The 25,441-nt window shown below is 38.3% G+C and overlaps 1 protein-coding gene across 17 annotated transcripts in view; it reads left to right on the top strand.

Annotated features, from left to right (window-relative positions):
- Positions 1-25,441, top strand: part of Kmt2c (lysine methyltransferase 2C) — a 231,185-nt gene that overhangs the window by 161,515 nt on the left and 44,229 nt on the right. For 11 of the 17 annotated variants that reach the window (XM_028879484.2, XM_028879492.2, XM_028879499.2 and 8 more), the window contains 12 exons: positions 4,615-4,783; positions 12,247-12,351; positions 12,698-12,745; positions 13,552-13,722; positions 13,854-13,886; positions 13,985-14,104; positions 19,096-19,228; positions 19,471-19,682; positions 20,814-20,887; positions 21,840-22,022; positions 22,371-24,293; positions 24,721-25,004. In XM_028879484.2, coding sequence (XP_028735317.1) covers positions 4,615-4,783; positions 12,247-12,351; positions 12,698-12,745; positions 13,552-13,722; positions 13,854-13,886; positions 13,985-14,104; positions 19,096-19,228; positions 19,471-19,682; positions 20,814-20,887; positions 21,840-22,022; positions 22,371-24,293; positions 24,721-25,004 — 3,455 coding nt within the window. The remainder of the gene's footprint in view (positions 1-4,614; positions 4,784-12,246; positions 12,352-12,697; positions 12,746-13,551; positions 13,723-13,853; positions 13,887-13,984; positions 14,105-19,095; positions 19,229-19,470; positions 19,683-20,813; positions 20,888-21,839; positions 22,023-22,370; positions 24,294-24,720; positions 25,005-25,441) is intronic. The other 6 variants (XM_028879490.2, XM_028879491.1, XM_028879488.2 and 3 more) reach the window with 5 other exon arrangements.

The following is a 25,441-nucleotide window of genomic DNA, read 5'->3' as shown; positions in this document are numbered from 1 at the left end:
TTATCCTTTCAATTAGACTCTGTGTGTCTGTTATAGGTGTGTATATGAATAGGAAACCTGTGCGTGTGTGTGTGTGTGTGTGTGTGTGTGTGTGTGTGTGTGAGAGAGAGAGAGAGAGAGAGAGAGAGAGAGAGAGAGAGATTAGAAATTCACATCTGATTTCTTCCTCTAAAACTTTCCATCTTAGTATTATTTATTATTATTATGTGTGAGGTGCCTGCTATATTGTTGGCATTGATGTCAGGTAACCACTTTGGTGAGACAGTTCTCCCCTCCCACTATGGAATCTGGTTTGTCAGGCTTGTACAACAAATGCTTTTACCTGATGAGCTGCCTCACCACCCACTTCTAATTTTTGCCATAGAGTATCTTCACTGAGCTTAGAGGTCGCTCATGTTTTGGCCATTCTGACTGACTAATGAGTCTCTGCTAATTCTCCTATACCCACTCAGTCTTGAGTTACAGACCCTCTTCCTTTATCTTGGGTGCCTAGGCATCTCACATAGATCCTCATACTTACATAACAAGCATTTCACACACTGAGTCATCTCCTCAGCTCCTGTACTGTTTTTTTTTTTACCCTAGTTTTATCAGTTGAAAAATACTTTCGGGGGGCGGGGGTTGATGGTCTTTATGTGCTTCTTTGTTCTTACCCTGCCCTTCCCTCTTCTCTCCTCCTCTCCTGCTTTCTTCCTCTCCTCTGCTCCCCTCTCCTCTTGCCCTTTCCCTACCCCTTTTTCTTCCCCTTCCTCTTCCTTATACCCCATACCCTGTCTTTCTCCTCTGAGACAGTGTCTCACTATGCAGCCCTGGCTCACCTGTAACTCACTGTTTAGACTAGACTGGCCATTGAACTCACAGATCTGTCTGCCTCTGCCTCCTGACTGATGGGATTAAAAAATATATACCATTATACTTGGCTCTTGATATTTTTTCTTTCTTTCTTTCTTTCTTTCTTTCTTTCTTTCTTTCTTTCTTTCTTTCTTTCTTTCTTTCTTTCTTTCTTTCTTTCTTTTTTTTTTTTGAAGAGGATGTTGGATCCCTTGAATTAGAGTTCCATATAGTTGTGAGCCCCCATATTGGTGCTGGGACTCTTTGGAAAAGTAACAAGTAACCACTGAGCCATCTTTCCATTTCCAGCCCCATGTTCACTTTCTAATATAAGTGAATGGCATATAAATAAATTGGGTTCCTTAGATTTTTAATAACCAGGATAAAAGGCATGCACTACCACACTTGGGCCCCTTACCTCTTTTCGTGGTTTTCTTTTGGGGATGTACTGAGAAAGTTATCTGTTCCTTCACCTATTGGTCTGTTTGTTATCTGTAATCCATATTTAGGAAACTCCTTTAGCTGATTATATAGTATAGAAGCCAGCTGTTTTCTTTTTTTTTTTTTTTTTTTTTTTTTTTTTTTTTTGGTTTTTTCGAGACAGGGTTTCTCTGTGTAGCTTTGCGCCTTTCCTGGAGCTCACTTGGTAGCCCAGGCTGGCCTCGAACTCACAGAGATCCGCCTGGCTCTGCCTCCCGAGTGCTGGGATTAAAGGCGTGCGCCACCAACGCCCGGCGAAGCCAGCTGTTTTCAAAAGAGCGTTTAAACATACTCTCTTTCTTGGCTATTTTTTCCTTTCCTGCTTTTTTTTTTAAAATTTTTTTTTTGATGCATGTGTGCTTGTTTAATTGATTTTTGTATTTTGTTTATTTTTAAAGACAGTTTTAATGTAGCCTGGATTGGCCTGAAACTTGATGTGTAGCTAAGGATGATCTTGAACTGCTTATCTTCTTGGCTCTGTTTTTGTAGTGTTGGAACTACAGGTAAGAGCCAATAAGTCTGGTTTTAAAGGAGCCTCTAAAAATATCGAATCTTAATCTGTTGAGATGGCTCAGCAGGTAAAAGCTCTTGCTCCTAAGCCTGATGACCTGAGTTAGATCCCTGGAACCACAATGAGGAAGGAAGGAGAAAACTGACCCCTACAAGTTGTCTTTTATATCCAAACGTGCCTCAGTGCGTGTGTCATCATGTGTCTGTAAAGAGATCTTGTCCTAGGTCTGTACTCACAATGTCTAGTTGAAAACTACATGGAGCTTCGCTTTGATGTTTACTCTAAGGAATGAAAAATTTACACCTTTAATCCCAGGCAGAAGCAGAGGCAGAGGCAGGTTGATCTCTGAGTTCAAGGACAGTCAGGATTACACAGAGGAACAAATAAAATCAGTAAAGCTTACCAAATTCATTAGAGTATTACAAACTGTAAATTTGAAGAAAGCCATCATGAGTCATTAGAAATATTGTTAATGGTGGTCTTAGGTTACTGACGTTTATACTTACGGGATTACACCAGTGATTGATTTCTAAACATAAAGATGTTTTATGCTCTTAGCATTCTTTATTATTATAGCCTTGTAGATTTTCAAATAAAATTTTCATAGTGAAATAGCTTATTCATTTAGAAAATCTGAAAAATTTGAGTAAGATATAAAATATCTGCCAGAGTTCAATCCTGTGTGTGTGTGTGTGTGTGTGTGTGTGTGTGTGTGTGTGTGTGTGTGTGTTTGTGTTTGTGTGTTGGGGTTATGCAAGTGTGTCATTGTATTTGAATAGAGGACCACTTCAAATACTGCTCCTCACCTTGCATCTTTTTTGAGACAGGTTCTCTGCTGCTTTACTGTGTATAACATACTAGCTGGTTTATGAGCATCTGGAGATTCTCCCATCTCTGCCTTCCATCTTGCTGTAGGTGCACTGGGATTACTGACATGTGCTACTGTGCTGGTATTACATGGATTCTGGGGATTCTAGCTCAGTTCTGTACACTAGTGTAGCAAGCACTTTCACTACTGAGTCCATGCCTCAGCCCTCCAATGCCTGTTCTGAAATTAGTACTATTAACATTATCTTAGTTAGGGTTTTTATTGCTGTAATAAAATAATATAGCTATAAACAACTCGGAGAGGAGAGGATTTATTTCAGCTTAAGACTCTCAAGGCACACTCAATAGAAGAGAAGTCAGGGAGGAATCTATAAGCAAGAGCTAAAGCAGAGGCCTTAGGAAGGGCTACTGCTTACTGGCTTTGCTCTCCATGACCTGCTTTCTTATAGTCCCCGGGCCTCTCAGCCTGGGGTTGGCAGCACCCCCAGTGAGCTTGGCTTTCCCACAACTGCCAGTCAGGGAAACCCACCATAGGTTTGATGGGGGACATTTCTCAATTGAGGTTCCCTCTTCTAAAGTGAGTGTAGCTTGTGTCAAGTTGATGTAAAACCAGGTAGCACAAACATTTTCTGCCCCCCCCCCAAATTTTGTGTAATTTATTTTATATTCTTCATAAGTCTTCATTTGTACATTTTGTTTGACCTTGTTTTAGCCTTCTTTCTTTTGGTTATATATTTCAGAACTTTTCTTTGTTAATATGGGTTTATATGCTTTTAAATATTTTTGTGTACTTGTATATCCCATGACACACACACATGGAGGTCAGAGGACAACTTACAGAAATCATTTCTCTCCTGCTGTGTGATTCCCAAGAATTGAACTGAGATTGTCATGTTTTATGGCAAGTACCTTTATCTGCTGAGTTATCTCACAAGTCCACTCTATTTGCTTTTAAAATCTTTATTTCAGTCTGGGGATATACCACAGTGGAAAACATTTTGCCTAACGTATAAAGCCTGAGTTTCAACTTGCAGCTTCACTCTCCAGTGCTGCAAGAAACACAGTTTACTCCCCCCCCCCTTCATTTTGTAGTATGAACATTGCCCTATCTACCTGCTATGGATGCTGGGGCCATTTTTCTTAGAGTTATGAAAAAGAGTTCCTGTGAACCTTCTATTCATGTGTGTGTGGCAGGTATATGATACATGTTACTAGCTCCTGCAAACTCTCTGGAATCCTTTATCCAGAGAGGCCACAGAGTAGAAAATCTGCTAATTCAGGGTTGCTGGGTTGAAACAAATGAAGGGAAGTCCGGAGATTCTCTTTTCATCTTCTGTGTTGATCTTGAGGAGTTCTGAGAAGAACTCACTTTGAAGCACTGCCCCTCTGAAGGAGAACTGTTCATCTCAGTAGATAAACTGAATGCCAGCAGCCTTTTATAGCTCACAAATGTTCCATGCATGGGCTGAAGTCCTTCAGATTCGTAGTATATAAGTCCTCTGATGTGGGTATATGCTTCAGCATGAGATTACTGCAGACACTAGAGGTGTGCAGATCCTAAAGTAATAGATCAGAATCTTGTGTTATCCTCAGTAGGTAATCTGTAAATACTGATGGCATTCATAAAGCTGTGCCTATGCCTGTGCTATGAATTAAAGAGCCAATAACACCAAAACATCCATTAATTCTAAAATTTGATTGTAGATTAGTCTCTGAAAAATGAATTATTTTGTGGTTTCTATAAAGACATCTGACACATTGTGTTTATATTTGTTTAACTTTGAGAAAGATATCAAAATTAATTTAACATAGTCAATTCAAATTCAACAGGATCTCTGTATATTTCTGTATTTAGTTTTCATATTGTTAAATGCAAAGTTTTTCTTGTCAAAATGATGACAGGATATTGATAGTTCTATAGAATTTAGAACTAATAATCTTCTTATGTGCTCATCTTTGTCTAGGAAGCATTTTTTGGAAAAGATCTTCTAGATACCAGCAGACAAAACAAGCTGAGTTTAGATAATCTATCAGAAGATGCATCTCAGCTTTCATATAAAACAAGTTTCTTGGATCCTTGCTCAGATCCGCTACTGAGTTCATCTTCTGCTTCAGCAAAACCTGGAACTCAGGGTACGTAGATTAATTCACAGGTATTTTCTTTATGCCACATGTCATTTACCTTCTAGTTAACCACCTTAAATACTTCTGTTTAATCTCATATACATTATTGAAATATAATTTTTATTTGGTAAACACAACTTTTTTTTTTAAGTAGAAAGTTCTGTAAGACTTTTCAAACGACTTGTAGTTTAATAATCACCAAAATCAGGAGTTGTGCGAGAAGACTTTCAGTTTATGCTTTACCCATGGACAATGTCAGTTACACAACCCAAAGAAATTGTAATGTGTCAAAAATTGCAAAATGAAGCTGGGAGTGGTGGCACATGCCTTTAATCCCAGGAGACAGAGGCAGGCCAATCTCTAAATCTGAGGGCAAGTCTGGTCTACAAAGCAAGTTCCAGGACAGCCAGGGATGTACAGAGAAATCTTGTCTTGAAAAATAAACAAAAAGCTGCAAAATGAATGTCCACAGTTCAGAATTATTTGTAGGTAGTGTGATATATACACATGTAGTTTCTCACCACTGACAGACACTCTGTGCCAGTTAGTTTATTGTTGTGAAAAGGGGCTCTCCAGTGTCTTGCAGTACATTTATTGTCACTTCTGACCTCCTGAGGTCATAACCATCAAAAATTTCTCCTGAGTATAGTGATGCACACCTTTAATCCTAGCACTTGAGAGACTGAGTCAGCCTGGTCTATATAGTAAGTTCTAGGATAGCCAGAGTTACATAGTTAGATCTTGTTTCCAAAAAAACGTAAACAAATAAATGTATCTATGTCTTCAGTTTTCTTAAATCATTAGTGAACAAAATTGCTTGTTGTTGAGAACCGCTGTACAGAAGTAGGAAATGAAGGGACTATTAAAAATCAGAAGAGGTAGAGCTGGGGGATGGCTCTGTAGTTAAATAGTTTGCCTTGCAGTTACAAGGACCCAAGTTTGATCCTTAGAACTCATATGGAAATTCTGGATATGGTGGTGTTTACTTGTAATCCCAATACTGAGGATATGGAAACAGGAGGATCACTGTGGCTTGCTGCCCCAGACATTCTAGCTTAATTATTGAGCTCAAGCCAGTGAAACTCCATTTTGAAGGGAGGCGGGTTTTCCTGATGATGACACTCGAGGTTGTCTTCTACTTTACACATGCATGGGATGTGATACAGAGATGCACATAAATACTATCTATACAAATTTTAATTGCAATTTTAAAAAATAGTCATGAAGGAGGCTGAAGATGTAGCTCAATTAGTGAATCTTTGGCTGTCATGCATGAACCATTGGGTTTGATACCCAGCCAATCCTAAACTGGATGAGGTAGCATGTGCCTATGTTCCCATTTGAGAAGTGGAAGCAGTAGTGAGTTCAAAGGCAGTCTGAGCAGCATGAGACCTTTGCCTCATTAAGAAAAAAATAAAGTGAGGGAAAGAAAGGGAGCACATGTGTTTTTAAGTATTTATGTCAGTGTAAGAGTTACAATCACAATGTTATTTCTTTTTTTTTCTTCTAGACTCTTACAGTACTATTAGTTATAGTGCAGTATTTTTCTGGCAGGCTTATTTTGCCATTTGTTAGGCTTAAATTTTATAAACCCATTTTAGAGAAAAAAATCTTAAGTAGACATGTACTGAATAATGACTTTTAGTATTAAGTAATTAAAGCTTTTTTTTAACCCAGCATTGTCCTGTCAGGAAATTCAGTTGACTTTCTTATGCTGTAGGGTTTTGTTTTTTTATATGCAATAACAAATGACTAGATAAGGGTTTTGGGTACCTGGAGATTTTTGTAACTTTAGGGCTGTCCTACACTCCAAATTACAATATATGCAAACTTTTACTTTTGATTGGACTTCCTTGAAGTAGCTGCAGGCAGTCTTATCCCTTAAACACATAACAGTGATTCTGCATCATCAAAGCAAAGGCGAATGGAAAGATGGAGCATGCTTTTTGTTTAGTCTTACTAGATTCAAACAAAAAATATTTTGTTTTATTTTATGTTGGTTTTTAAGTACTCATTAGTTCTTATTCATACGTTTTAAACATTGTATAATGACTAGGTATTTCAAAGAACATGTTATAAATATGACATGTGACTTGAGTTAAATGGAAGTTACTTGCACTTGAATTTTGTGAGGATAAGGTCTGAGTTGTATGGGGACACAGGATAGGACAGATGTTGATGTGTTTCTTACATAACATTTCTTAAGTCGTGATGATTTTATAGTAAGGCCAAACTTAGAAGACTAGAATTGCATAATTTCAAAACATAAATGTAGATTTTTCAGTTATACATAAATTTAATGAATGAAAGTTGCCTTTTTAAACATTTTATTTAATGTAGACAAGTTCATACTTTTTTCAAAAATAAGATTTATTATTATTTTATGTGTATGGATGTTTTGCCTGAATGTATGTCTGTGTGCTATGTTTGCAAATGATGCCCATGGAGGCCAGAAGAGGGCACAAATCCCCAGAGACTGGAGTTTAACTTGAAATGGTTGTGAGCTGCCATGTGGATGCTAGGAGGTGAACCTGGTCCCTTTAAAGAGTAGCCAGATCTCTTATCTACTGAGCCATCTCTCCAGCCCCACGGATAAAGTTTTTAAAACCTAGTCTTTAAAGAATTTATGATATAATTTTTTATAGTAGATTGTAATTACTTAAAAACAAAAGGGCTTTTTTTAGTAAGCACCTGCCCTGTAAGCTAAAGGCCCTGAGTTTGATTTCAGAACTCATGTTAAAAAATTGTGCATGGTTATATATGCTTGTGACCCCCGTACTGGGAAATTGGAAATAGGAAGATCCCCAGAGCTTGTTGACAGCCAGCCCAATTGACTTAGCAAACTTCAGACCAGTGAAAGACTTTATTTCCAAGAACAAGGTGAGTGGAACCTGATGAATGACACTTGAAGTTGGCCTTTAACACCTCTCCATATGCAAACACACACACACACACACACACACACACACACACACACGAGCAACCATAGATAACCCTTCATAGCTGAAATTTTTTTCTTTTAAAGATACCAATTTGTATAAAGTATTTCATACAGGTACTTAAATTGAAGTCTAAATAAATGTGTATATAAATGTTTAGGATTTACAAATATGGATGTTTTAGCTGCATGTATGTACGTCTAATATATACCGAGAGAGAGAGAGAGAGAGAGAGAGAGAGAGAGAGAGAGAGAGAGAGAGAGCTAGCTTGAAATTCCTGGAACTGGTGCTATAGATAGTCGTAAACTATATTGTAGCTGCTGGGAACCAAACCTAGTCCTGTACAAGAGCAAATGCTCTTTTTCTTTCTCTCTCTCTCTCTCTCTCCTTCCTTCCTTCCTTCCTTCCTTCCTTCCTTCCTTCCTTCCTTCCTTCCTTCCTTCCTTCCTTCCTTCCTTCCTTCCTTCCTTCCTTTTTTTTTTCAAGACAGGGTTTCTCTGTGTAGTTTTGGTGCCTTTCCTGGCTCTCTCTCTGTAGATCAGGCTGGCCTCGAACTCACAGAGATCTGCCTGGCTCTGCCTCCTGAGTGCTGGGATTAAAGGCGTGCACCACCCCCCGCCCCGCCCCTCCCTGCCCGGTGAGCAAATGCTCTTAATCACTGAGCCATATCCTCAATCCTGTGGGGTGTTTGTGTGTGTAGGCATGTGTGTATTTTTTTTTAAAGATTTATTTATTTTTACGTAAGTGGATATTTTGTCTGCTTGTATGTTTTGTTCACCATGTGTACACTGCTCACGGAGGCCAGAAGAGGGCATTGGATCTCCCAGAAATGGAGTTATAGTTGGTTGTTAGCTGACACGTGGGTATTGGGAACTGAACCTGTATCCTCTGCCAGTGCAAAAAGTGCTCTTAATCACTGAGCCATTTCTCTAACCCCAGGAGTGTTATTTTTATGCCATTAAAAAAGAAATTTTGCCTTTATTTAAAATACACATGAAAGCTTAAACATTTCACATGTTTTTAGTGAAGTGGCTAAGGTATCTATCTAGTGATAGATAGCCTTACTAAGAGCTTCACTATTTTCTTTCTTAATTAGGTAAAAACTTTTAGATTCTTTCTCTTTTCATTTTACTTATCTATAGGTTTGTCTCTACTTTCAAAATAAACCCCAAAGTCAACTTCAACTACTTCAACTTTTCTACCATGCAGTGGTAACTTGAATTACCTTTCATTCACACTGCACAAGGTCTCCTGGCTTCTAATGCTCCTCTCCCACCCTGCCTTTCTCCATCATTCTGTTCTGCTTGTCTTCCAGTATTCCTATACTTCCCCTCAACCTCCACAGTAAAACCTAGGCTTCACCGCTTTATTCAAAACTTTGCCCTGGCTTGCAGCAGCTGCTATATCTGACTTTCCCTGTGATTTCTTTAATCACTCTGGTTTTCTGTGTCAGCTAGGATAGCTGATTTCCATATGTTTACGGTATCTTCACCTACTTTTTCCTTTGTTTTATTTAGCTCTCTAAATAATTGAGAAAGATAACCAACAATGAAATCAGTCAGGAAAACAACCAAAAATTACTTTAATTAGGAAACTCCTTTCTATAGTAACTCTAAATGTAAATGGTCTTATTTTATTTGTTTTGAAACAGTGTCACTATGTAGACTGGCTGATCTGGAACTTGCTGTATAGACCAGGCTGACCTCCAGCTCTATAGAGATCTTCTTACCTCTGCTTGCTGCTAAGCTGATGACCTTAGTTTGATCCCTAAGAGACATATAGTGGATGGAGAGAACCAATTCCTACAAGCTTTCCTCAGACCTCCTCACATAGACTGAGGCATGTGCATGCTCTCTCCCTCCTTCCCCTGTACTAAATGTAATTTTTTAGAAGAGAAAGAGTCTTAACAAACTTTTAATCATATTAATAAAAAAAGACAGAAGATCCATAGTGATGAAAAAGGAGATGAAATTAGTGATAAAAAAAGGAGACTTAGCAAGTACAGAGGAAATTCAATGGATAATTAGGAGATACTTGGAAAATCATACTATAAAAGGCTAGAGAGTGCTGAATATTGTAAGTTCTTAGTCACATATTACCTATCAGTTAAGTCATGAGATATTCTGTCTCTGTCTGTCTCTCTATCTCTCCTTCTATCTATCTATCTATCTATCTATCTATCTATCTATCTATCTATCTATCTATTTATCTATCTATCTATCTATCTATCTCCCTCCCTCTCTTCTTCTCTCCTCTCCTGAAACTTGCTTTGTAGACCAGTCTGGCCTTGAACTCTCTTGCCTCTGCCTCCACCTCCCAGGTGCTGAGGTTAAATGCATGCACAACCACCACCCAAATCAAGAGACTATTAACAACTTAAACATAGCCATAGAAAGCAAAGTTCAACATCTCTTCATGATTCTCTAATCATGAAGATATTAGGCTCAAAATGACACTAATAGTGTAGAAAATAATTCCAGATACAACAAATAAGATTGAATGAAATGGAGCTGCACAGAATAGGAAACACTCAGTAGAGTGGATAGCCTACAGAATTAGAGTAAATCATTTTCTACTATGTATCTGACAGAATTAATATATAGACTCCATAAAGAACTAAAGGCTGTTGGGCGGTGGTGGTGCACACCTTTAGTCCCAGCATGTGGGAGGCAGAGGCAGGCGAATCTGAGTGAGTTCCAGTAAAAGCACCAAAATTACACAGAAAACCTGTCTTGAAAAACCAAACAAACAAACAAAAAACCCTCACAGAGATCTAAAAGAACTAAAGACTAAATACCACCCCCTCCCCCAGAAAAGTTAATCAACGAGGAAGCGACTTAGAAAGTTTCCAAAAGAAGAATTATCAGTGTTTAGTAAATACATGAAAAGTGTTCAACATGCTTAGCCATCAAGAACAGGAAATTAGTTGAATGTGATGGCACAATCTTTTAACCCAGCCCTGGAGAGGTAGAGGCAAGCAAATTTCTGTGAATTCAAGGGCAGACATATGCAGTCCTGGACAGCAAAAGCTACATAGTGAGACCCTGTCTAAGAAAATGAGAGGAGGGGCAGGTAATGCAGATTGAAACTACTGGGATTCCACCTTATTCTAGTCAGAATGGCTCGGTTAAGAAAATAGCAACAAACATGTGCTGATGAGGATGCAGTAGAAATGGGACTCTGAGAGACTGCTGGTGGTAATGGAAAGTAGTACAGCCACTGTGAAAATCATTATGAACTAGTATATGGGTCAGTTGTGCTACTACTCAGTATATATCTGAAAGAACTGAAGTCAACTTCCCACAGAAATACTTACACATTTATATTTATTGTAGCCTCACAATACCAAAGATGTGGAAGTAGGCTGATATCCATCAACAAATAACTTTACAAGAAAACTTTGCACATGCATACTCACATGCACATACATATAATGGAAAATGAAACTGGAAATCATGTTAAGCAAAATACCCCAGAATGAGAAAAACAAATGTCACATTTTTTTTCTCATATCCAAAATTTACATTTAAGAAAATAATGTATAGAAAACGTGCACTTGTGTGTGTGTGTGTGTGTGTGTGTGTGTGTGTGTGTGTGTGTGTATGTATGTGTGTATGAACTGAAAGTCGGTGGGATTTATCTAGGGAGAGAAAGGACTATAAAACTATAGGGAGGTGGTTACAGGAAGGTTAGATAACAAATACATCATGTTTGCTCTTGGGAAACTATCAAATATATGTGCGTATACACGTGCATATGTGTATGCATGTACAGAGAGTATAAGAGAGACTGCGGGGACAGAAGGCAGTGTGTTCAAAGCATAATACACATGTATGAAATGTCATAGCGAAAAACTGAATGTAACAAAATCTATCTGTGGCCAGTCATCTCTGGACATGACATTTCTGCCTATTCTTCAAATAGATCACTCAGAGCCTACTTTATTTCCTTACTTTAGTGTTATTTATGAGGAACTGAGCCCTATGAGAACAAGTCATTTGTTAACAGTTCTGTCTTGTTCCAGTAGCTTGGACAATGTCCATAGACACAGTTCTTTGATATTAAAATAGTTGTAAGTGAACAATTAATGAGTATTCAAACAAGAAAAGAAATAGTAGTAGTAGTAGTGGATACCTGGCTTGTGCTTTGCTAGAAATTTCAAAATACTAAGTCTGTTTTTCATGTTTTTTAAAATTGTACTGTATTTTCTAGATGCCATTCTTAGTTATGCCACCTAACTAATGAATTAATTTTTATTTTATAAGATTTTTATTTTATTTTTATTGCTTAATGGTCTTCCAATTTTTATTTCTTTTGTCAATATACATCAGTCTTGAAAACCAAATCTGAATTTTTAATGTTTTGTTAATCAAAAGATAAGTATCTTGCTTTTAATTCCTTAAGGTAGTGATGGTCTTAAATTTTTATCATTCTGCCAGTTGCCTCAGCAGCTGCTGTATTCTAGGTACTTAGGACATTTTAGAATTTCATGTCTAGGAAAATACTTAATTTTCATATACTTACTATATTTAGGTACTGCTGATGACCCATTAGCTGATATTTCTGAAGTCTTAAACACAGATGATGACATTCTTGGAATAATCTCAGATGATCTTGCAAAATCAGTTGATCATTCAGGTATACATGAATACTGTTTGCCTGATTTCTGTTCTGTGATTTAAAGAGGTGTATGGATGTGGAACAGTTTTATTTTTTCCCGATAATGGAAGCAGAAGTGGTTTTGATGTTTTGCTTTGGTTTTTGTTTTTTTTTTGGACTGTGTCGAAGCCAGTATTTGATCTTCCTTGACTGGCTTTAGGAGGGGGCATAGCAAGTTGGCCCATTTCTGATACCCTTCTAATTGCATCAGATTTAAGGCATGTTGCCTTAAAAGTCTTGCTGCACTTTCTCCTCTTTTTGTGTGTTTTCCCTTCCTTCCCACTTCTGTGGTAATCATCCATTTTATTTGGTTTGGGTCTTGTAGGTCTTGATTTATGCACTTTCCAGGTTGGGAGCTCACCCTTCCCTTTTGGTAAGAACTGAGCAATGGATGGCACTGACTAGAAGTAGTCTTTCTTAGTAGCGGTCTCAGCTGGCAGCCTGTAGGTGCATGCGTGTTTATTAGTAGTGCTAATGCATCACTAATCCATACATTGCTTTTTCCTTCTTGTGTACAGCTAAAGCATAGTGCTTTCAATGACTTCCTTAATAATTTTAATGAATGGTTTTGTTCTAAATAGTTTCTAATACAAAATTAAATAAAAGCAGACTAAAATGTAAGACTAATGGCATTGAGAAAGAAAAAGATGATAGGCTCCCATTATTATATGTTATAAGGTGATGAACATAATTTATATTTTCAGATTGTAACTAAAATATTTTAAAATAATTTATAATTGAAATCGTTTACAAAAGATGATTAAGCTGTATCCTGCTGTAACTGAGTCTATCCTGCTTCACATGTTGTATTTGACAGTTGACCTGATGATACCACTGTTTTCCAAATTAGAACAGTTTTTCATGTAATGGCGTCTTATGGATTCTTAATTGAGTTAAATTTTGCAGATGTTGCCAAGTTGAAATCAGTGTGTCTTTTGTTCCTCAGGAAATGTACTTATTTTGAAGAAAAGAAAATGTCAAGTGTCATATAAACTCATAGATACCTTGTAGCTAAATTTAGTTATAGCCTAACCAAAGTACTACTAGAATCCTGACAATTATATTTCAGAAGTGTAGGCTTCTTTTAATTCAATGTGTGTATTAATGCATATAGATAATGTTGTTCATTTTGTGCATGTGCTGGACTCACCTTTTCATTTATTTACCTTATTCTTTTAGATATTGGCCCCATCGCTGATGATGCTTCCTCTTTGCCTCAGCCAAGTGTCAGTCAGAGTTCACGACCATTAAGTGAAGAGCAGCTAGATGGGATCCTCAGTCCTGAGCTAGACAAAATGGTCACAGATGGTAAAATATTTGCCCTACATCTAGGCTTTCTAAAAGACATGAGTAAATATGACTTTCAAAGCTTTTTGCATGCAATTTTATGTTTGGACTTGTTTTCATATTTTTTCTATTAATTAAATGCTATTTTATATCCCTATATTGTATAGATAATTATTAGTATTTTTTTATTCTAGGAGCAATTCTTGGAAAGTTATATAAAATTCCAGGTATGTTTGTATTCTGTTGTTTCACTTTATAAAAAGATGGCATTCCCCATTGAATGAGTCCTAATAATTTTCATGTTTTCTGTGATTATTTTACCCAGAGCTTGGAGGAAAGGATGTTGAAGACTTGTTTACTGCTGTACTTAGTCCTGCTACCACTCAGCCAGCTCCATTACCACAACCTCCCCATCCACCACAGCTATTGCCAATGCACAATCAGGGTATGCTATTACTTTCTAAGCATGGTTCCGTTTGTGTGTGTATTTGCAAGTATATGTGAAGGTGTGCACACAAGATGGGTTCCTCAAGAGCTATCTAGTTTGGTTGTTTGTTGAGAGCACCACAATACTCAGCTTTATATTTATTATATTTACCTATTGAGTGTGTAGAGTGTTTGTGCTCAAGCTTGTGTGTGTGTGTGTGTGTGTGTGTGAGAGAGAGAGAGAGAGAGAGAGAGAGAGAGAGAGTGATATGCAGCACTCAGAGGGCAATGTATGGGAATCAAGGCTCTTTTTCCACCATGTGGTTCTCAGAGATTTAACTCAGGTTGTCCAAATTGGTGAGAAGGGCCTTTACCCAGTGAACCATCTTTCTGGTTCATTTTTGGAGCCCCATGAATTCTTTTTTCTAATTTATTTCTCTGTGTGTATGGCTGTGTGGGCACATACACTCTGGCACATGTGTGGAAAGCAGAGGACAACTTGCAGGAGTAGGTTCCATCATTTGCATCCTGGGGATCCAACTTGCGTACTGAGGCTTGGCAACAAGCAGTGCCTTTATCCACTCAGCCTTCTCCCTCCCTCTCTCCCAGCTTCTTATGCTCTTCAAGCACCTTACTAAGTGATGTATCTCTCCAGCTGCAGCATGGTAACACACACACACACACACACACACACACACACACACACACACGCACCCCTGTTCCTTAGTGCCACATAACACAAACTTATAGGAGAAAACCCACTTTGCTAATGATTGAAAAATACTACTTCCAGTCAAGCTCCATGAAATTCTCTAACTCACATTATTCATCTTGAGACTAGAACAGACTTACTCCTTTTCTCCAGTAGTGAGATTATAATGGTGCTTGGCCTCTCTTCTTTCCCCAGTCCCACCCTAACTCACTTTTCATTCTGCTCATCCTCACTTGACTACTCTCTTTGGTTCATGCTACAACTGAACTCAACAAATCTGGTCTCAGTTTTACTGTTATTTCCTCAGAGCGGAAACATGCTTATCTCTATCCCCATGTGCTTTTATTTGCAGTGTGTGGCACAAATATAAATGCTTTCTGGGATGTTAGTTTGTCTGTTTAGATTGTGATCTCCTCAAAGATTTGACTCTCATTCTGTTCATCATAGGACCTATATTCGGAGTCAATCAGTAGCTTTTGCCCATTTTTAAATTCCTGTGACATTTTTTAGAAATTTGCCCATTTTGTTTGGCCAATTTTCTTTTATCTACTAGTAACGATTTGCAGTGTAAAACGGGTTCAAGATTTCAGTTTTTTTCCTTTCTGGAGAGCTGAAATACGATAATCAAGAATTAAGATCTATAGGAATAGATCTTGAGATTTAGAGCTATTGGTATCAACTCCCCATGAAAGGACTTTAGGATTCTACAGACAGTACATGGTTTTTTTTTTTTTTTGGTTTTTATTGTTGTTGTTTCCTCTGAGATATGGTTTCTTTGTATAGCCCTGGCTGTCCTGGAACTTACTCTATACACCAGGCTGGCCTCAAACTCACAGAGATACACCTGTCTCTGCCTCCAGAGTGCTGGGATTAAAGGTGTACACCACAGTACCCAGGAAGTGCATATTTTAATAACTGAAGAGAATAACATATGTGTCCTTTGATAATGCTTTGGTGTACTGGATAATGTAATGATATCTTTATAACCTTGTACTACTTTTCATATGTAATTAAATTTATTAATAAATTCTCTTTGTTGTTCTTTTTTTTTTTTTTTTGTTTTTTGAGACAGGGTTTCTCTGTGTAGCTTTGCGCCTTTCCTGGAACTCACTTGGTAGCCCAGGATGGCCTCGAACTCACAGAGATCCGCCTGGCTCTGCCTCCCGAGTGCTGGGATTAAAGGCGTGTGCCACCACCGCCCGACTGTTGTTCATTTTTTGAATACACAAAAAATTCCATAGCATAAATACTGGAAATACTTAGACTTTGACCAGTTTAGTTGTTAAATATAAATCTACCTTGAGGTTTTCCAGACTAAACATTGAATTTACAATTGGGCAAAACTCTTGCCTTAACTGTTAAAATCATCAGTTCCCAACCTGTGGGTCACATCCCCTTTGGCAAATCTCTTATCTCCAAACTATTTACATTATGATTCATAACAATAGCAAAATTACAGTTATGAAGTAGCAACGAAAATAATTTTATGGCTGGGGAGTCACCACAACTTGAGACACTGTATTAAAGGGTCACAGCATTAGGAAGGTTGATACCCACTGCAGTTGTTTTCTCATGCTTTTAAATGATTAAGAATTCTTCAGTATTTTTCTTGTCAATATATAAAGACAAATTTTCTTCATGTATTTTATAGTTGAAAGTATATATATTTTAGAGATCAAATCAGTTACAAATGTACACATTTATAAAGACCTTAGTTGTTAGGGAAATTACTTCATTACACAATCTTATTTTTTTTAAAAAAAAATTTAGGATGATTAAAAAGAAAAGATAGCCAGGTGGTAGTGGTGCAAACTTTTAATACCATGACTCGGGAGGCAGAGGCAGGCAAATCTCTAAATTTAAGGCCAGCCTGGTTTATAGAATGAGTTCCAGCACAGCCAGGGCTACATAGAGTAACCCTATCTCAAAAAAACCAAAATATAGGGGGGAAAAAAAGATGAATAAAAGGTTGACCATCCTCCTGAGCCTGTAGCCTATATAAGATTATAGACTTTAATCATACCATTGACTTACAGAGAAGTATAATTCAAGTAGAGCTGCATAAAACACCTAGATTTCAATGTTCATGTTTGAAATAATGTTAGTTCCAATTTAAGGGTAAAAATGTGTGATCATGATATATATACACACATAAACACACATACATACATATAGTGACAGGCAGTCAAGAATGACAACTTTTATATATATATATATATTTTGTTTTTTCGAGACAGGGTTTCTCTGTGTAGCTTTGCGCCTTTCCTGGAACTCACTTGGTAGCCCAGGCTGGCCTCGAACTCACAGAGATCCGCCTGCCTCTGCCTCCCGAGTGCTGGGATTACAGGCGTGGGCCACCACCGCCCGGCAACTTTTATATTTTCTAGAGCAGAAGATGGAGGTAAATAGTGCCTAGAAAGATCAAATTAGAAATGGATATTAGTGCTAGGTTATTGACATATCTATGGAAACTGGGCCGAGGCAGTTAGCCCTTTTCATCCAGGCTTCTCAGAACCAGTGAAGACTCATACTGATGAAATGATGTTATAAATTAACCTGTTTGGTAGGTTCTGGTGTCAATATTGGAAATCAATTTGGAAATAAAAATTGTAGTAATGGGCTAGAGAGATGGCCCAGTGGATAACACAGTTGCCATACAAGTGTAAGGATTAGATAGAGTTCAGATAGCCAGCCCCCACATAAAAGCTGGGAGAGTGTGGTAGCCCACCAGGCCCACCTCTAATCCCAGCCGTTGGGAGGCAGAGACTGGGTGGAACAAGGAGTGAGGTTCCTGAGAGGAAGCTGACTGGCTAAACTAGCTAGAATTGTTCAACTCTGGCTTCCAGGAAGACCCTTGCCTCGATAAACAAAATGGAGATTAGTTGAGAGATACTGGACAGCAACTTTGAACCTTCACACCCTTGTGTGCACATGCATCCATACAAAGGTGAACACACATACACATGAAAAATAGAATTCTAGTAATCTATTGAATGGATGTGAGAGAGAGTAAAAATTAAGTGAATTAAATAATATAAGCAAACAATCCATAACTCAAGATTTTTCAGACAATTCATTAAAATCATGTGGAAAGGGATACTCTCCTTTTCCTTCCACCATTCATTGTATGTGTGCCTTTATTTAGGCAGTAAAATACATGGCTTTTATTTTGGTAGAATGAGACATAAATACCTCCTTCTGACTTGTAGGCAGTTGCAATTAGTCAACTCCATAGATGAAAGAATACATGTTAATTTTCTAGTGTTACAAACTGGAGTTATGGAGAATGAGATATTTTTTTTCCCCAGAGAATCATATTGCTAGCAGAGTATAGATTCCTGGGGTATATACTGAAGTATAAGTCTGTGCTCAGCCCACCTAACTTACAATAGTCAATTGTAATGTTTCTTATTAGTCCCTCCCCTCTTTAGACAGGGTTTCTCTGTGTAGCCCTGGCTGTTCTGGATCTGCTCTGGCCTCAAACTCAAGAGATTCACCTGCCTCTGCCTCTTGAAATCTGGAATTAAAGGCATGTACCACCACCTCCCAGCTTATCTTTTCCCTTTTTAAAAGTTAGGTAAAAGTAAAAAGGATAGAGAGAGTGAGTGCAAAACTCTGATATGGTCTTGTTAGAGACAGATTGTACACGTTAATTTGCATTTAGAGTGAGAAGAAAGTGAGACAATGTAGTGTTGTTAATAGTAATACAGAAAGTTAAGAAGCAGAAAAGGGAATTTCAAGAAGGTCGAGATAAAGTAAGTGGATGTTTCTTCATGTAAGTTAGATAAGTGTTCAGTTTTTTTCTATGAAGTGATCCTCAAAATGGTTCTTTTTATAAACTAGTATAACTTAGATAGGTGTGGTAGAGTTGAAAATGATTCACGAAACTGTGAGGCAGGTGTGGTGAACTCTAGTACTCTAAGGCTGAGGCAAGACTGCAGTTCTAGGACAGTCTGGGCTATGTGGCAAGTTCTTGTCTCTAAAAGTTATTTAAATAAATATTGAAGGAGAGATGTGTTCCTGTTTACTCATGTGACATTTAACAATCTTTTTTACTTCCACATCTCTTCTCTTAAATGGAGGAATACATAGGTGCTTTAAGGTTTTGTGAAGCTACAGAGTTTGACCACATTTCAAAATTTTGTAATCAAGTACATCACCTTTTAATCTGTATTATATAGTATAATGTTGAAAAAATTACTACTTTAAAATAGTATTAAATTGTTAAGTATTTCAGCCACTTGTCATTTATGAATATTTTACAAAGTAAATTAAATGGTTGTTTTTCCTCCTTCAAGATGTTTTTTCCCGGATGCCACTCATGAATGGCCTTATTGGACCCAGTCCTCATCTTCCACATAATTCTTTGCCTCCTGGAAGTGGATTGGGGACATTCCCTGCTATAGCACAATCCCCTTATTCTGATGTCAGGTATTTAAAAATCTTACTTTCTGTAGAAACTTAAATTATAACAACCTTTGTTCTATCTTAATGTTTTAAATTATTATTCATGATATTAGTATTTGTTACAATTACTGTGAGTTTTCCTTAAGATCATCAACCATATTTAAAGTTATTTTGTAACAAATCCTAACTAGAGTAGTATTGAGCACAGTATTAGTAGAAACTTTCCTTGTTGATGAAGTGATGAAAGTGTTTTGTTATTTTTCCAGGGATAAAAGTCCAGCATTTAATGCAATTGCAAGTGATCCTAACAGTTCCTGGGTGCCAGCTCCCTCTATGGAAGGAGAAAATGACACCATGTCAAATGCCCAGAGAAGCACACTGAAGTGGGAGAAGGAGGAGGCTCTGGGTGAGATGGCAACAGTAGCACCAGTTCTCTACACAAATATTAATTTCCCTCATTTAAAGGAAGAATTCCCAGGTCAGTCATGGATGTACTATGTATGATGTTTAACAGCTTTCTCTTGAACACCTTGCCTTTGTTTTGAAGAATACACTAGAAAGTCTTTGTTTCATCAAATGTTTATCTGACCTGGTTGTCCGAAACGCAGATTCCTTTAGTACTTAATATACCTAGGCCTTGTGCTCATTTGTATATTTCCCAAAACTTTCTTTAATTTATGAGATTGTCAGTTTTCTAGGTCCTATCAGTGCTCAAGTATGAGGTAGTTAATGCTATGCAATTCTTTTTTTTTAATTAAGTACATTTTTATTCTTTGAGACCTTCTCATGTATTTTGATCATCAGTGTTATCCATTCTTCCTCCTCCACCCCTTCCAGATTCACCCCTAGTCCCCTTCCGACTTTGTGTCCTCCTTTAAACAAACAAACAAACAAACAAACAAACAAACAAAACACAACCCACTGAGTCCCGTTTGTGGTGCCTATATGCTCCTGGGTATAGGATCCAGCCACTGAAGCATTGTCTACCTCCTTACGGGTCATACCCGTAAAGGAAATTTTCCCATAAAGGAAATGGATTCTTCTTCCCCTAGATCCATCAACTGTCAGTAGCTCCCCAGGTAGGTGTGGGAGGTCATGAGCACCCTCTCCCCCACAGGATGCCTGGTTTCCACAGAGGCTGGAAGAGGGCATTGGATCCCATGGAGCTATAGTTACAGATGGTTGTGAGCCCCATGTGGATACTAGGACTCATACCTGGGTCCTCTGGAAGAGCCATTGGTGATCTTAACTTACACTGAGCCCCCTCTCTCCATTCCCTATCATAGGAATATCTTATACTTGGAATGCAAGCCCAAACAAGATCTTCATTTATTTTATCTATGCCTGGTACATAAAGCCTGAAAGATAATTTTCTGTATCATTTTGAGTGTGCTTTGTTAAGGCTAAGACTGAATCACCAGCTGAGATTTCTGGTTGGAACTCAAAACATTTTGAATTTTAGATGATTTCTGATTTTCAGATTTTTAATACTCAACCTGTTTTGTGTTTAAAGTATGATCTGAATAAGATGATAGCCAGTTTATTAGTAGCTTTTATTGCAACACTGTATCACCATATTCCTGAAAGTGTGTCCTCTGTGATTTTGCAGATTGGACTACTCGAGTGAAACAAATTGCCAAGTTGTGGAGAAAAGCCAGCTCTCAGGAAAGAGCACCATATGTGGTATTTAAATAATTCCTATGTGTTAGATCTTTAAGCACAATATTTGAAACTTATTTTAATGAAGTAATGAATAGAAATACTTGTTAATACTTAGAAAACTAGCAGTTAGTTTTATTTTAAAGTTATATTAACTTATTTTTCTTTCTTTCCTTTTACTAAAAAACAGAACATTTTTTAACAGACCAGAGTGTTTTAAGGGCACAATTAATTCATCTCATCTTAAAAGTGTTTTATCTCTTTAAAAGATAGTACTGCATTTGAAGATGAGATTCATTTTCTTTTTTTATGTATGAGATTTACAAAAGAATCTTTATACATCTTGAAAGAAACACACTTCCTTTAAGGAGTTCTGAAATATCTCCATAGCTGGAAATGATTAAGAGAATTCACAGTTCAGATAGTGACTTATTTTCTCCTGAGGAGCTTGACTGAACCCTTGCTTCAGCTGGAGCCACAGCTGCAAAGCCTTGTGGGAAAAAAATTCTATTGTTATCTACAAGATCTTCCACACACCAGTTTTCAGTTATAATGATAACTTTGGGTGGAGCTAATGAGGGGCAGGCCTGAGGGATAATTCTATGGTTTGTTTTACCTTAAATTTAGTAATGATAGAATTTGTTTTTCTTATGTCTAATTTTCCTTGATGGTAATTTTCAGATTTCCAGCTGTTTTAATTTCATTTCTTTAAATTGAGGTTCATGCTATTTCTTTGTTCTAACGATGTGTTTGAATTATAGTAAAATATATTCTATTACACTGGGATTTCTTACCATACTTAAAGTACATATATAGAATTGTCTTTACCTGGTAGTAGCATGTGGAGATGGGATACTATCCAGGTTCTTTTTTAACAGAGAGAGATTGTAAGTTTTCAAGAGTGATATTTCAACTATTTAACACAACTTTTATATCTTAAAAACACTGGGACATATTTTTTTTCTTTTTATCAAAGCAAAAAGCCAGAGATAACAGAGCTGCTTTACGCATTAATAAAGTTCAGATGTCAAACGATTCTATGAAAAGGCAACAACAGCAAGACAGCATTGATCCCAGCTCCCGCATCGATTCGGATCTTTTTAAAGACCCTTTAAAGCAGAGAGAATCGGAGCATGAACAGGAATGGAAATTTAGACAGGTATTTGGATGATTTGGATTTTAAATTGCATTTTTGCTTTTTGAGAAAGAGAGGTATTTGTGCCATTTCAGATTATAGATCCTAATAGAACTTGGAGTATTAAAATAGATTTCCCTTTTGGTAAAGTATATATTCAAATTGGTCTTAGATATTTATTGAACTATTACAGATAATATACTGCTCCAGGCATGAATGGGACATGCTATGATGATATCTCTTTTGTTATTAAGAATTTATGAACTAGGAAGCAGTGTGCAAGGTACTGACATCAGGTGATGAACTTTGTGCTGCCTTTCTCTCCATGATAGTTGTTTTCTTCTTTATGTTCTTTTTTTCCTGTCCTAACAGCAAATGCGTCAGAAAAGTAAGCAACAAGCTAAAATTGAAGCCACACAGAAGCTGGAACAGGTGAAGAATGAACAGCAGCAGCAGCAGCAGCAGCAGCAGCAGCAGCAGCAACAACAGCAACAGCAGCAACAGCAGCAGCAGCAACTCAGTTCTCAGCACCTTCTAGTACCTTCTGGTTCAGATACTCCAAGTAGTGGAGCACAAAGTCCCTTGACACCTCAGCCTGGCAATGGAAATGCATCTCCTGCACAGACATTCCAAAAAGACCTATTCTCCAAACACTTACCCAGTGCCCCTGCTTCCACACCTTCAGATGATGTGTTTGTCAAGCCACAACCTCCACCCCCTCCTTCAACACCATCCCGGATACCCATTCAGGAATGTCTTTCTCAGTCCCAGAGTTCTCAGCCACCTTCTCCACAGATGTTCTCACCTGGATCATCTCACTCCAGACCACCATCTCCAGTGGATCCTTACGCAAAAATGGTTGGTACTCCTAGACCACCTCCTGGGGGCCATAGTTTTCCCAGAAGAAGTTCTGTTACACCAGTGGAAAACTGTGTGCCTCTATCTTCAGTACCGAGGTCTATTCAGATGAATGAAACATCAGCCACTAGGCCATCCCCAGCCAGAGATTTATGTGCTTCCGCCATGACAAACAGTGACCCTTATGCAAAGCCTCCAGATACACCTAGGCCCATGATGACAGATCAGTTTCCCAAACCTTTTAGCCTTCCTCGATCCCCTGTGGTTTCCGAACAAACTACAAAAGGTCCTCTAGCAGCTGGCACCATGGATCACTTTACTAAACCATCTCCTAGAGCAGATGCCTTTCAAAGACAACGGCTACCTGACCCATATGCACGACCTTTGCTGACACCTACCCCACTGGATAATGGGCCTTTTAAGACCCCACTGCACCCTCCTCCATCTCAGGATCCATATGGATCTGTGTCACAGGCATCAAGACGACTCTCTATTGACCCTTATGAAAGGCCTGCCTTGACACCGAGGCCTGTAGATAGTTTTTCTCATAATCAGTCAAATGATCCATATAGCCAGCCTCCCCTAACTCCACACCCAGCAATGAGTGACTCTTTTACTCATTCTTCAAGGGCTTTTTCTCAGCCTGGAACCATATCAAGGTCAACATCTCAGGACCCATATTCACAAGCCCCAGGAACTCCCCGCCCTGGTATCGATTCTTATTCCCAAACCTCAGGAACTGCTCGATCCAATCCAGACCCTTATTCTCAACCTCCTGGTACTCCCCGGCCTAACACTATTGATCCATATAGTCAGCAGCCACCAACTCCCAGGCCTTCTCCACAGACAGACATGTTTGTTACATCTGTGGTAAATCAGAGACACTCTGATCCATATGCTCATCATCTCGGAACGCCAAGACCTGGGATTTCTGTTTCCTATTCTCAGCCACCAGCAACACCAAGGCCAAGGACTTCAGACGGTTTTAATAGGTCCTCCAGTGCAAGACCAGCTCTCATGCCAAACCAGGATCCTTTTTTGCAAGCAGCACAAAACCGAGTACCAGGTTTACCTGGCCCTTTGATAAGGCCACCTGATATGTGCTCCCAGACACCCAGGCTACCTGGGCCTGGCCTTACAGACACATTCAACCGTGCTTCCCCATCTGCTGCTCGTGATCCCTATGAGCAGCCTCCAATGACTCCCAGGCCTCAGTCTGACTCTTTTGGAACTAGTCAAGTTGTCCATGACCTTGTTGACCGTCCAGGTCCTGGGTCAGAAGGAAACTTCAGCACATCTTCAAACCTTCCCATAAGCTCCCAAGGACAGCAGTTCTCCAGTGTCTCCCAGCTTCCTGGGCCCGTGGCAACTTCGGGAGGAACTGATACACAGAACACTGTGAACATGTCTCAAGCTGACACAGAGAAACTGAGACAGGTAAACATAGTGTTTGCAGATGTTTTAATATATTATCTGTGGAAGCTCCTCATTAAAACAAATGTAATTTCTTCAACAATGTTAAACTTTCTTTTTTAAATTATTCTTTAAATTGGATTTAACCTGGGTCTAATTTCATTCTTCATGAAGTTGTTAGAATATCTTTAAATATGAAAACTTTTCTTTTATGGTGGTTATTTGGCCAAGGAAAAAGACCCAGGAATCACTAGTTTTTGTTGTCATTTGTTGGTTTTGGGGCATGTGTGTGTGTGTGTGTGTGTTTAGTAGTTAAATGTAAGTAGTGTTTTATAATACTTTAAAGCATTTTGAAATTTTAAACATTAATGTAGTCACATAATGGAAACATTGAGAGTGTTTTAAATCTTTTGAATTATAAATTCCGACAAGTTTATTTCTTTCTATTTAGCGGCAAAAGCTGCGTGAAATCATTCTTCAGCAACAACAGCAGAAGAAGATTGCTAGTCGCCAGGAGAAGGGGCCTCAGGATACACCTCACCCAATGCCCCTTCCACACTGGCAGCCAGAGAGCATCAACCAGGCTTTCACTCGACCTCCACCTCCCTATCCTGGGAATATTCGATCACCTGTTATCCCTCAACTAGGACCTAGATATGCAGTTTTCCCCAAAGATCAGCGGGGACCCTATCCCCCAGAGGTTGCTGGTATGGGGATAAGACCTCATGGATTTAGGTAATGCTTTTAATTTCCCACTAGATTTAAGTTGATGTTGGAAGAAGGAACTGGACAAATAGTATTATTGTGCAAGAAGTTATTACAGATTTCTACTTCTTTCATCACTGTGAGATACAGTCATTATTGTTTTTAACTAAGGAAAGGTCATGGACTTCTTCCCTCTAGGAACTCTAAAGTTTCTTGATAGACCCTTTGTCATTAAATATTGACAGAATACCTGTAATCCTGCTGATTTAGTTTATCATGTCAGCCAAATCGTATCTTCCAAACCATAGCTACTGCATCTTAATGAAGCTTCTTATGATGTGATGAATGATAACAATACATTTTGCTCTTTTAGTTTACATTGTAAGATGTTTACAGAGAGTTGCAAATTGGAAAGGTGCCTCCCTTTAGAAACTTTGAGCAATCCAGTTGAGTTGTCAAGTGGGCTG

This window comes from Peromyscus leucopus, chromosome 3, assembly GCF_004664715.2.
Source record: "Peromyscus leucopus breed LL Stock chromosome 3, UCI_PerLeu_2.1, whole genome shotgun sequence".
Classification (NCBI taxonomy): domain Eukaryota; kingdom Metazoa; phylum Chordata; class Mammalia; order Rodentia; family Cricetidae; genus Peromyscus; species Peromyscus leucopus.
This window is presented reverse-complemented; position numbering and strand designations above follow the sequence as displayed.